The 14,216-nt window shown below is 42.1% G+C and overlaps 1 protein-coding gene across 8 annotated transcripts in view; it reads right to left on the bottom strand.

Moving 5' to 3' along the window:
• Positions 1-14,216, bottom strand: part of LOC126299447 (organic cation transporter protein) — a 336,588-nt gene that overhangs the window by 122,150 nt on the left and 200,222 nt on the right. For 4 of the 8 annotated variants that reach the window (XM_049991354.1, XM_049991352.1, XM_049991353.1 and 1 more), the window contains one exon: positions 7,653-7,751. The exons of the other annotated variants lie outside the window; for them this stretch is intronic. In XM_049991354.1, the coding sequence (XP_049847311.1) occupies positions 7,653-7,727 (75 nt within the window). In that variant the 5' untranslated portion in view covers positions 7,728-7,751. The remainder of the gene's footprint in view (positions 1-7,652; positions 7,752-14,216) is intronic. 8 annotated transcript variants of the gene reach the window in all.

The raw sequence follows: 14,216 nt of genomic DNA, 5'->3' as shown, positions 1-14,216 counted from the left end.
CATGAAAATCGTATGGGACCAAGGCGGGAGTGTATGGAGCATGATGGCTGACAGTGAACGCAAAGCGTCGGATTGTTGCAGTTGTCGCAGCGCTCATGTGTGGTCTAACATTGTCATGCTAAAGGAGAGGGTGCGCCATACGTGGACGAACTCTTCGAATTCAAAATTCGATTACGGCACGCTCTTTCTGAAGCACCTACATAGTTACGTTATACATCACCATGTTACACGCTACAATCCGGAACCTTCTCGCTGCAGATGGTTGCAAATACAGGGTGTTTCAAAAATGACCGGTATATTTGAAACGGCAATACAAACTAAACGAGCAGCGATAGAAATACACCGTTTGTTGCAATATGAATCCAGAAACAATTGAACAGCTGAAGCAGTACATCTCATCTGCATGTGAAGCCATTCAGCCAGACACGTTGTCAAAGGTTTCGGGTAATTTCATTCAGAGACTACGCCATATTATTGCTACGCATGGTGGATATGTGGAAAATAACGTACTATAGAGTTTCCCAGACCGCAGCGCCATCTGTTGTTGACAATTGTAACTACTGTAATTTCGAAAGTTTGTCCGCCTGAAAATGTACTGTTGTCCCAAGCATATTGCAACAAACGGTGTATTTCTATCGCTGCTCGTTTAGTTTTTATTGCCGTTTCAAATATACCGGTCATTTTTGAAACACCCTGTATGTATACACGAAGAATAGGGATGTAGAATGTTAATAACGTATGCACAGTATATGGCACTGATGCTGACTGCATAGCTCTCGTAGCAGTTCTTCTTTGGCTGCTACTATGCCATCTATGTTAATAGATATAAACGTTAACTGTGGCCCTGAAAAGGACTCAGGTATATATGTTACAACTATGAAGGGATGAACATCAACCAAAGCAAACCGAGGATAAAGGAATGTAGTCGAATTAAGTCGGGTGATGATGAAAGAATTAGATTAGTAAATGAGACACTTAAAGTAGTAAAGTAGTTTTGCTATTTGGGGAGCAAAATAACTGATAATGGTCGAAGTAGAGAGGATATAAAATGTTGACTGGCAATGGTAAGGAAAGCGTTTCTGAAGAAGAGAAATTTGTTAACATCGAGTATAGATTTAAATGTCAGGAAGTCGTATCTGAAAGTATTTGTATGGAGTGTAGCCATGTATGGAAGTGAAACGTGGACGATAAATAGTTTATACAAGAAGAGAATAGAAGCTTTAGAAATGTGGTGCTACAGAAGAATGCTGACGATTGGATAGTTGGTTGGATGGGATAACTAATGACGAGGTATTGGACAGAATTGGGGAGAAGAGGAGCTTGTGGCACAACTTGACTTGAAGAAGGGATCGGTTGGTAGGACATGTTCTGAGACATCGAGGGATCACCAATTTATTGGAGGGCAGCGTGGAGGGTAAAAATCGTAGAGGGAGACCAAGAGATGAATACACTAAGCAGATTCAGAAGGATGCAGGCCGCAGTAGGTACTGGGAGATGAAGAAGCTTGCACAGGATAGAATAGCATGGAGAGCTGCACCAAGCCAGTCGCAGGACTGAAGACCACAACAACAACAACATGGAGGGCTACCTTCCCCCTCGTTTGAAAAGATTTGTTGAAACTTTACCTTCAGGCCATGACGAGGAATGGACAACTTGGAAGTCCCTGAACAGACTGAGATCTGGAGTTGCAAAGATCAAAAGTTAACTTGGCAAGATGGGGATACACCGATCCAAATGATATGCGGTGTGACAGTGGAGAAAAACAAACAATTTGGCACATTCTTAGGTGTCGATTGCGCGCAGTCTCCTGTACAGAAGATGATCTTCAACAAGCAACAGAAAATGCACTGGAAGTGGCCAAGTAATTTAATCATATCTGTATAAAACGTATGTACATGTACCTGCATGTTTCTGACTCGAGAATGATAATAATAATTTAAAAAGCTTTGAAATTTTTCACCCGAAATTCGAAGGTATTACTTTTCAGCATGCACTCGTACATATAACATCGCTAGCCATTATTAATAAAACTTCTAAACATTTATCGGGTGATGTTTCTGTTTCCTCGTAGAGACACGAATATAGCGAAACTCAAAACGACCTACAGAAGGACTTCATCGTTTGTAATTATAGCTAAGTGGCCCGAGACGAGTCGAGTTGTTACGTAACGCATACCAGAATAAGAAAACGAGTTCTCTTGTTTGAACTCAGCGCAACGGAAAATTTATGCTTCATACGTCGATCAGATACTTCGGCCTATATGTTCGAAACGATATGGATTGAATTCGCTGTTGCTATCTATGGTGCAGTGTATGGAATTATCATTCAAATGGATAAAAGTCTAAATTAGAGTCACTCGCGCAACATCGTAGCGGAGAAGTATATCTGTCAGTTTGAGCCACTTGATTCCGGAGATGGGCTGTGGTTTATTGTGTACGATACCGGGGAAACGCATTTTATCGTATTCTAAGCTACGTGGCCCATTGTTCTTGCACATTACGCACTAATGTGGGGTCACAGAGTCATCTACACGTTGACTGAAATGCTCGAGCATGCTCTAATGAGGACTGAAGGGTCCATGATAGGCAGTTGGCCAGAATGCAGTGCTTACGGTGATGGCCAGTCGTAAAAAATGGGGACGTCAACTGGATGCGTTGCAATTTGTTTAAAGACAGTAATCTGCAGTTCTAAGAACCTCAAGGCAAGTCGTCATTAATTATACCAAATGGAAATTAATCAGCTATTCTCTGTAAGTAATAATGATATCGTCATTGAACTTCGAGTTTTTCAAATACGAAAAGCGTTTCCAACTGCTCACCGTACCTTTAACCTTGGAATTCATACGTTAAATTTTTTATCAATAACACATCAAACCAACAGGGCACGGCAAAACTGTATTTCACGAAAACATCTGTCCGGCATTGTGATCCTTTTTAGATATGCTTTTCTTCAGATGCTATGCGTTTTGTGGAACTTCTGCTATACGTATTCGTAAATGTAATTTTCCGAAAACTACAGTGCCTCATGTGCAGTTCCTCTATTCGCTCGTTCAAAATATTTGTAGGTGCTGGAGGAGCTATACGAAAGCAGTATGTGCATATTGGTACAAAGCACGAGCATCAAGCAGTGTTGCAAACGTATCAGGACTAACATAGTTGTACAAAAGTAATTTCTGTTAGTATTTATGCAAACTCTGAACACTAATCCAGGTGCGGAAATTCTTGCATTATTTGTATATGAAGCATTTAAATTAAACCTCCAGAACATGGGAGGTGTGGCCGGCCGCGGTGGTCTAGCGGTTCTAGGCGCTCAGTCCGGAACCGTGCGACTGCTACGGTCGCAGGTTCGAATCTTGCCTCGGGCATGGATGTGTGTGATGTCCTTAGGTTAGTTAGATTTAAGTAGTTCTAAGTTCTAAGGGACTGATGACCACAGATGTTAAGTCCCATAGTGCTCAGAGCCATTTGAACCATGAGAGGTGTAAACGTTCAAAGCAGAGCTAGATTGCAGGCTAAGAAGACTCCCCTACACATATGAATATATTGCAGAAGACCCTAGAGGAGCAATGAATTCCGTACTTCATCTTTTAGCCAGTATCAGCAAGATTTTAATTTTTTTTTTTTTTTTAGCTGTATATCGTCTGAATCCTTGTCTCCGTATTTCATTATTCCGCGAAGTCCCGCAGTTCATCATCATTGTTGTCGATCTCTTGGCAGGAAGCGACGCTGTTAGTAGTCTCCAGAAAATATATGCCTACACCCGGATCTACACAGCGTCTATCAATGTTAGCCATCGCTGCTGTGGCTACAGTTTATTGTTTTACGCCACGTCAACAGATCTTAACTGAACCTTTCTTCTTAATAATATCCTTCAATGTCCCGAACCATATAAACCGGCGCCACCCAATACCATCCTATAGTCACCGCTGAGTCCATCTGTAGAATTACCCATAATACAAATCACAAACAGCAATCGCTACTCTCATACACACACATTCTTCCACGGCTTTAGAGCTCGTAATTTTCTTATAAAATATATTCTCCTTTTCTGCTTCATCTCCCTTCTGGTTCATCATCATCATTAGCAGCAGCAGCAACATCAGCACCTGCAGAAGAGTCGTTACCTACTCCTACAAGTGTAACAAGAGCAGTGACAATTCCCATTTCCACTTCAAAACCATCCCCATCAGCTCCATTACCAACTACAGCACTTGTAGCTGGAAAAGTGTTAAAGTGTTTCCGTCACTATAAAATCCTCATTTCTATTCCAGAGTCTTACAAAATATATCTGTTACCTTCTACCAAATAAGTGATTTTCATATTTCGGAAAGCATTCCCAAATAATTTCACCTGTGCATGCCATACTAATTAAAGAAAGAGCTCAAGAAACATGCAACAGAAAACTGAACAGTAAAGGATCACCCATGCTAACTGGAAACGCGGAAATCTCTCCGCTTATCAAATAGTTCGATTCTATCTACTTCGGCTATTTACTGATTGAATTACTATCGCGAATGGGGATTTTATAAATCAACCCAGACACAAGGTCGGCCCTATGAAGAACACCGCTGCAAGCTTAGCTCCCTTTGAATAGTAATCCATCTTGACAAGCAATACTCAAACCTGAAATCTCCTGTCATCAGTCCGCAACTAGTGGTGTAGTGGCTAGCGTCGCTGTCTCTCGATCACGGGGTTCCGTATTCGATTTCCGGCCCGGTGGGGGATTTTTTCTGCCCGCGCACTGGGTGTTTGTGTTTTCCTCATCATATCATCATCATTCAAGACAGTGTTTAGATAAGAATGTGAAACAATTTGACTGTTTGAAAATTGGGACTTCTTACAGGTGCTGATGACCGCGCAGTTGAGCGCCCCACAAATCAAACATCATCATCGTCCTGTCACCAGCAATACCTCCAACCGTTTCACACCCACTGTCTCCCAAATACCCAGTCGATAACCTGTCCCACGATTCCGAATGTAATGTACCAGGCCGTTCAATAGACAAGCCCTCTGAAACGACAAACTGAAAAAATTATCTACTAGCAGGCCGGCGTGGCCGAGCGGTTCTAGGTGCTACAGTCTGGAACCGCGGGACCGCTACGGTCGCTGATTCGAATCCTGCCTCGGGCATGGATGTGTGTGATATCCTGAGGTTAGTTAGGTTTAAGTAGTTCTAAGTTCTCGGGGACTGATCACCTCAGAAGTTAAGTCCCATAGTGCTCAGAGTCATTTGAACCATTTGTTTTTAATTATCTACTATACTGTAATGACCGTGCAAAACATTAAGCTGTTTGAGAACTCCCGCACCCTACAACAAAGGACTCCTTTCGGTGGAAAAACTATCACCTTTCCTAGGTCAGCACCTTGTTATCACTCATCCTTGTTCTCTCTTGAACCAACCACCCGAAATTCTCAAACAACTAAACAAGGTTGTGCAGAGGTAAGACACTGGTAGTTCGAACCTCAGACTGACCATTCAGATCTAGGTTTCCTTAAATTGCTTAAGGCAAATGCCACGATGATTTATTTGGAAAAGTCACCGACGATTTTATTCCCCGTCTACGTCTTATCCGAGCTTGTTCTCCATTTCTAATTGCCCTGTCGTCTATGAGACGTTAAACTCTAATCTCCCTTTTTATCAGTAGCAAACAAACCTCTGGTCTCACACATTCTCTCACATAGATTCGACTCTAACCCAATGACCTACTCAACAAAATCCTCCAACAGGTCTCAGAATAGAACACAACTGATATCCGGTGTGTCTTTAGAGGATAGAAAATAAAGAAATTAGTATCAGTATCAGTGAAAGGAAGCTGGGATTTCTATATGGGCTTTGCTTTATTGCCAGTGGAAGCTGTGTATCTGAGAGCCCATATCGAATACAGCTTCCTTATACAAATTGAAAATTCGTGTGTGCACTGTCCTTGCTTTCTCTCTTTCTACCATCTACCTATCTCTCCCTCCCACAATCTCAGCGAGAGCTGCAAACATATTTAGATTCTAAGAACTTCAAACACTCATAATCTGCATCCCTCAGTTACAAAGAGGACGACATTTCTTGCAACATAAGTCTGTGAGGATACCTGATATCTACGCATCCTGCGACACTTGTAATACAAACGATCACAATGAAAAATCAAAATCTAAGAAACACATTTAACTGACAAGGGTATTGGTGAACGAAGGATCTTCCTGTGCAGCCCTAGGGTTCCACTTCGTGACGTGCACACACAAAACACACACACAAATCACACGTCAACAGACTTTTTATGTATGAAGTAGAAAAACGGTTAAGTAAAAATCATTTTATTTTCTCTTATCTTCGAACTATTTCTTAGTATCTATCAAAATGTTTAATTACTTAAAGTGGCGGTCGAGTACTTTTATGGGTCCTTTTCCCCCAATTACTACTAAACTAAGTATATGAGGTAGTGAAACATGGATAAGCCAAGAAAAAATAAATCATTAAGTAATTTTTCTCTATTTACATTTAATAATTGTAAAAAGTCTATAGCTTTGAACATACACATGTTTGATAGTCTGTTACCGTAACTGTTCCTTTTTATCTATGACGCGTTTCGGAGGCTTTGCCCCATCGTCATATACTTTATTACCACGAGTCCAACCAAAGTGATAAACCTTAAACATTCTAGATATTTCGATATCGTTTGTTTCCGAGAAGCAATGCACCTGAGATAAACACCGATACTGCCACATGATGACGGGGTAAAAACCTCCGAAACACTTCGTAAATAAAAAAGGACGTAAAATATACTGACTGATTAGTTGTGTTTTTATTTATGTTTTAAAACATATGTGGTTCTGACGCAATTAGCTGACTTTGCCCTCTACCGACAGTCGTAAAAACTGCATGTTAAATCGGTTTTGCAATATATGCCGGCAGCTCATAATTCGTGTACAGCTGCAGATGTAATATGAACATTACGTGTATATTTCTGAGTTATCTGTACACATTTACTACTTAAAATTGTCCGTAGAGGACAAATAAGTAGCCTTTTTACACACATAGACTTTTTCCTATTCACTAATATCAAACCAAGGAACAACGACTTGGCTTGATAATTAATAACGGTGTTGGACTCCGCTTCGAAGCCTTTATACAAATAAATTATTGCTCCGCTTGCATGAGGCAGAAATATCATACCGATTGCACTGTGTGAATACTCAGAAGAATAATAATACCGAAAATATAATGGTATCGCAGTCTAGTTGAGAAACGACAATTGATGGTTTAATTTCAGAGAACACTCATTACTGGTGTACCTACCATTGCCATTACGGTACTGTAAATTAACAAAAAATAGAAACAGACGTCTTAGATAGCTTCGTATCAGGTAAAAATATCAGTACCTGTAACACAGCCCGGGCCTGGATACCTACAGGTATGGCACATATGAGAGAGTTCTTTTAAAAATAACTCTAGTGATCGGTGTTATAAAAATATTACATTCATCTTAGCGATTGACGTTATGAAATATTTCGGTGGATGACTGAAATTTCTTTTTATCTCGGTTCGTCAGTAGGTTTTATACATACGGAGAAAACGGCATTTGTAAATTCTATGTTTCGCCATATCCTTCACCACACAGACTCCAACACCAGTGCACTAGAAGTGCGTCATGCGCAACGTACCTGCAGCAACGGGCACGTGCTGCTGAATTCGCGGCCCGCATCATCGTGGTGTAACAGAAACGAGCTCTCTTCCATGGCGCCTCATCTGGGCGCTAGTGCCTGCCAAGATAAGAGAAACACAAGAGTCATGACTTATGCGGCAATCTAGAGCGCAGACGGAGCTTGCGCAGCAGCTATCCCGCTGACTGCTGAAGCGAGGACGTCTCTCATTAGTCACCGTTGTGGGCGGGCCACACGTCTAACGGGCTAGCTTTACGTCGTGTACCGTCTCACGCTTACTCGCGCTCTATCTGGGGAAATCGTGGTGGCGTCTATCTGCACAGTCAGTGTACCTAGTAGCTTGGGAGGTACGCAGGACTCATTCAGCATATATCAACAGTCATTGTAGTAGATACGTGGTTATGCGGTTATTGCGCTTCACACATGTAACACCCGTACATCCTTCGCCATTCTCTCACATGAAGCTGCCAGTATGCACACTTCCATGAGACTGTACTTTTAATCTTTTTGCCGAATTATCTCAGATAGAGCTCATTATAAACCGCAGCCCCTATTGTTTCTGGGAACACACTTAATGAGAGCCGGCCGCTGTGGCCGAGCGCTTCTAGGCGCTTCAATCCGGAACCGCGTTGCTGCTGCGGTCCCATGTTCGAATCCTGCCTCGGGCATGGATATATGTGATGTCCTGAGGTTAGTTAGGTTTAAGTCGTTCTAAGTCAAGGGAATTTATGACCTCAGATGTTAAGTTCAAATGGCTCTGAGCACTTCAGTCCCCTAGAACTTAGAACTACTTAAACCTAACTAACTTAAGGACATCACACACATCCATGCCCGAGGCAGGATTCGAACCAGCGACCGTAGCGGTCTCGCGGTTCTAGACTGAAGCGCCTAGAACCGCTTAGCCACACCGGCCGGCAGTTGTTCAGCCCCATAGTGCTTACAGCCATTTGAACACTTAATGAGAAAGAAAAACTGTAATCAGAACATATTCGATAAGTAAAAATGATTTAAAAGTTAAACTTTCAGGTTTCTGTCATCATTACCGAGCGAGGTGGCGCAGTGGTTAGCACACTGGACTCTCATTCGGGAGGACAACGGTTTAAACCCGCGTTCGGCCATCCTGATTTAGGTTTTCCATGATCTCCCTAAATCTCTCCAGGCAAATGCTGGGATGGTTCCTTTGAAAGGGCACGGCAGACTTCCTTCCCCGTCCTTCCCTAATCCGATGAGACCGATGACCTCGCTGTTTGGTTTCTTCCTCCAAACAACCCAACCCTCTGTCATCATTACGTCTCCAGAAAGAAAAAACTCTATTAAACCAGAGGATGTCAAGTGAGCTCCTAAAATGTTTATGCGACATGAGTCTAAGTTTCTCTGACACATGATGTACGTAGGTTTCTTGGTAGCTGAGTTAAATGGTATCAGACAACAAAACCAAAAGTTTGGGGTCAGATCATTGATTGATTCCAAGATTCGTTTTCTGGCATTTATCGCTTTCAACACATTGAATGCCTAACTAGTGGAAAGATACCAACTACAGGAAAATTAAGCAGACCTTTGGAGGAAAGTGGAGCAACTGTATGAATATCAAAAACTCAGATGGGGGCTCTCAAGTGAACTTGAAGACAATATTATACACTAACGAAAAAGAAAATTGCAACACCAAGAAGGATTAGTGCGACATAAACGAAAGTCGGTAGGCGTGTCCCTACATTTGAAAGATGATGTTTACTCATATTTCGTCCCAGTCGCGTATGAGCGGTGCTAGAAGCGCCACCATGAGGACGCAAAAATTGTCAAATATCGCTGTAACTCGGATTCCACAATAAACTGAAGACGCCACCTTGCTATCTGGGAAACTCAAGCAGAAGGCAGGCAAGAACATACCACTTCCAACAGAATACAGTGCAGTAAAACAGTTTGACGATCACTTTAGCATGATACACATGAAATGTTGTTGCTCGGTGGCTCCGTGGTAAAATGCCACACTACAAATCCAAAAGGTATGGTATTCGATCCCCGGTCAATACTAGGAGTTTTGCCTGTCATTCCTTTCACCTCTGTCACAGTGGTTCGGAATCCACATTAAACTGTTGATACTCCTACCACTAACTGGGTAAGTCAGTTCAAGAGGTCGGAGGGCTACGGCATACCACCTCAAACAGGACCATGCGTAGTAAAGCACCGTGGTGTTACAAAAAGACTTCGTATTGATAATTGCTTTCTAGCGGTAGCCAACTAAGTTGGCTACAGAAATTAAAAAAATATTCATTTCCATTTATCGAAACATGCGGTGTATGTGCGCTAAGCGTATAGTATCAAAATAATAACATATTAAAGCAAATAGTGTAACATGTTCAAATATGAATTAACATGAATTTGGTTGACAATATGCAAAAATATATAATATCGGAGAAACAACCACCAAAACTGGAAGAGGTTAGTTAGTAAATAAAATACGTATTTCCGAAATTTGCAAAATGTAAAATCATAAAATATTCTACGTCACAAAACACGAATAAATAACTAGGACACCAGAAAAAAATTCGATGAGAGCAATCTGTTGTTGCTATAAACTGATCTTGATCTGCAGATAAGTAAAATTCTTCAAAATATACTGATTAGTCGAAACATAGTGAGCACTGCCCACAGCAACGTTGGATGGCGCCTGGTGCCGTTGCGGGTACGTGATATGGTAACAAAAGTATACAAGCGGAGCAGATACGGACGTGGGATCACACCAGCGAAGATACGGGCTGCAAATGGAGAAATCCACTGAGATAAGCGACTTTGACAAAGGACAAATTATTATTGCGCAGAGACTGTGACCGAGTATCTCGAAAACGCCGAAGCTGGTCGAATGTTCACGTGCTACTGTCGTGAGCATCTAGGCGCTAAATGGTCGAATGTCCACGACTCTTCACAGAGCATGGGGTTCGGAGGCTTGTCCGCTCTGTAAAGTAGGACAGATCGTGGTGATCTGTAGCATCTCTGCCGAAAGACCACAACGATGATGCGCGCACAAGTGTTTCGGAGCACACCGGTCAAGGTACATTGTTGGTCAAGGAACTCCGCAGCAGACCACCCAACGTGTTCACATGTTGAGCCAACGACATCGTCAGTTACGATTGCAGTGGTTGCAGGACCATCGGGATTCGACCGTTGATCAATGGAAACAAGTCAGCTCTTCGAGTGAATCGCATTTTTGCTACACTAGGTCGCTGGTGGTCTCCACAAACGCCGTCATCTAGGTGAACAGCGGCTTGAAACGTGCAGTGCGTCACGGACGCAGGCTGAGCCAGAAACGTGCTACAGTGGTTTGAGGAGGCTTATAGTGAATTCACGTTGATGTTTCGGCGTCCAAACTCGCTTGATGTAAATCCTATGGAATCCCTCTAGGTCGCTATCGGGTGCCATCACCGCTTACTAAAATGAGTGCCCGTTATTTACGCGAATTACATGAACTGTGCGTAGACATCTAATGTCACACGCCTCCACAAATCTACTAACAAACTATCGAATGCCTGATACTCAGAATTAGTGACGTATTTCGTTCCAAAGACGTACAAACAAGCTATTAAGCTGGTGGTCATAGTGTTTTGGTTCATCAGTCTATGTAGATATGCAGTTGTATCTGTGCAGCAAAAATTTCAAAAAATATAAGACTACTGTTGACATGTTCACAACTACTAATTAGTACATACCACGACCACAATTTTTGATGCTTACTCTAATAAAATTGAGAAAGAGTATTGTAGACATCATATCTTACTATATACCGGAAATGATCGCAGTCACAGCACTACTTCCCAATATAGATTATAAAACATTGGAATCAGTTACAGATCGATACATATAACGAATTAACAACTGTAGTTCGATTCGGTTAAATAAAATTGCTGATGTTTGGGATTGTATCCAGTCTTGTTACGAAATGTTTATTATCAGAGTGAGACGATGCTGCTGCATTGGATTACGTACTACTGGAAAACGGTATCATTTTATAGCAAGCAAGCAGAAATTTTACCTCCGTATTTCTTTTAATTTTGCTGATGATATTGTTTTCAGATAATGTATAATTTCAAGCATTAGCGTTGATTCAGAGAGAAACTAAACATTTAGCTTTCCTAAATTAAAATAGTTCTAGTTAACTAATTCCACATCTACATCCACTCACTGCAAGCCATTGCGAAGTGCATCGCAGTGGGTATTTTTTACTCTACCAGTTTTTAGGGCTTCTTCCCGTTCCATTCACGTATGAAAATGGAGGAAGAATTACTGTTTAAATGTATCTATGCGCGTTGTAATAGATGTAATCTTGTTCTAACGATCGCTACGGGAGCGATACGTAGTTGGCTGTAGTATTTTCCTAGATTCATCAGATCCTTTGAAACTTTTATTACGTACAGGCACTAATAACATTTGATTCTTATTTTTCACATAGGATGCATGTTCAATTTTCGTATTTGCCTCTAACTTCATCGTCGCGCTAATACACGGAATGTTCTGTCTATTTCAAATCATTAGTCCTGTCACGCTCTTTCTAGTAGAATAGAGGAAGGTTTCAAATGACACGTCAGAAAATTGTAACGGCTCCCGTGGGACCGCAAATGATCGCCTGTGGTTACGACCCACTGAAATGGAATCTTACCGCTTCCTTCACAGATGAAGCAGGCGGTGGCTATGTGATTAGACACAATGGAAGACGAATCGTCTAGGCGCACGCTATGGTCCAAGCCGAAAGCAATTTTCAAAAGTCTATAGACTAGCTATGTTCCATGATGCGAAGAGCACTGCAACCGCTGGACACCACAATGTTCTGAGGTTGTAGGGGGTGTGCCAGAAATCATGGTCGGAAAGTATTCAAGTAACGTAACGTATAGTTTCGCGGTTACATGGATCTGGAAATGTATTCTAGATTGAAAATAATGTTCCGTGCTCGTAGTACGTATGTCTTCTGATAAACGTCACTCAAAATACAACATTGCAGGCGATAATTAGTTTGCGACAAATTACAATAATGCAGGCGTCATTTCATGAAAATACGGCATGCGATCGTGTTGCTTTGCTTGTGGTTCAGCGAATGCTTCGACATGTGATCGTGTTCGGTTTTGCTACCAAGGTGATACGGTTGTAAACATTTGCGTTATAATGGAGGATGCAAGCAGATTCACAATTGAAGAACGTCGTCTTAGCTTATGGCAGCATGGAATGGAACGAACGGGTGGTACGTATGTTGAAATTTGGAGAAATTTTTTTAATCGCTTCACGAAAGAAACCCCAACGGAGCCTAATCTTTTGGAACTGGAAATAAAGGGCTTTGCGACTGTGTAAGTGACAATGGAACCCGCAGTGGAAGACCCAAGGAATATGACAACGCTAATGAAGTTACTGAACGCTTCAATGCATCATTGCTTCGTTCATCAGCAAAATCGACAAGGAAGCGGTCGGCGGAGTTGAAACATTCCCAGAACCTCCATGAGTCGTTGGATAAAGAAAGAAGGTTACCGTTCATTTCGACCCGGCAGCATCAAAAATGGTTCAAATGGCTCTGAGCACTATGGGACTTAACATCTGTGGTCATCAGTCCCCTAGAACTTAGAACTACTTAAACCTAACTAACCTAAGGACATCACACACATCCATGCCCGAGGCAGGATTCGAACCGGCGACCGTAGCAGTCACGCGGTTCCGGACTGAGCGCCTAGAACCGCTAGACCACCGCGGCCGGCCCGGCAGCATCAACGAGAATGATGGTCAGTATACAGAAACAGTTACAAATGTGTAAGAAGTATGAAAGAACATTGATTTATGTGTTATCGCATTCTTGCATGTATCTTTTTCTGTTAAAAACAATTTCTGCAAGAGCTAGAGAGCCGTTTCATGTTCCTGTTAGAGTTTCATGCTGCTTCTTGTTTCAATACAATGACATTAAACATTTACGATCGTCACTTCTGGACCACCTCGTACAGCAACATGCCACATGAGACGCACCAAATGGTCGCCGGTTCGCAGGTCTTACAAGACTCGTTCGACGTCTCCCACGCAAGCGTGAGGGAAGTAACCCAGGAGGAATTTATGAGACAAGCAGTTTTAAACAACTGGCTGATTTATGCCGTACATCACCAAAAGTTACCGGATATAACAGAGAGAATCGACAAGGTAACAGTTAGATAGAGGATAACACAATTTTTGTATAATAACTATCAATAGTGACAATAGGTAACTGAGGGATTAGTAATACGAAAGCTGAAATACTCGTTTTTCTGCCAAACTTGTCACATTCTGGCGTCTACTTATTTCCCAGTCTAAACCAGTTTATAGCTGGGAAACGATTCGAGTCTAACGTAGAAGACGGCCGCAGTGGCCGAGCGGTTCTAGGCGCTTCAGTCTGGAACCGCGCTGCTGCTACGGTCGCAGGTTCGAATCCTGCCTCGGGCATGGATGTGTGTGATGTCCTTAGGTTAGTTTGGTTTAAGTAGTTCTACGTTCTAGGGGACTGATGACCTCAGATGTTAAGTCCCTTAGTGCTCAGAGACATTTGAACCAACGTAGAAGTTACGG

This window comes from Schistocerca gregaria, chromosome X (assembly GCF_023897955.1).
Source record: "Schistocerca gregaria isolate iqSchGreg1 chromosome X, iqSchGreg1.2, whole genome shotgun sequence".
NCBI lineage: Eukaryota > Metazoa > Arthropoda > Insecta > Orthoptera > Acrididae > Schistocerca > Schistocerca gregaria.
This window is presented reverse-complemented; position numbering and strand designations above follow the sequence as displayed.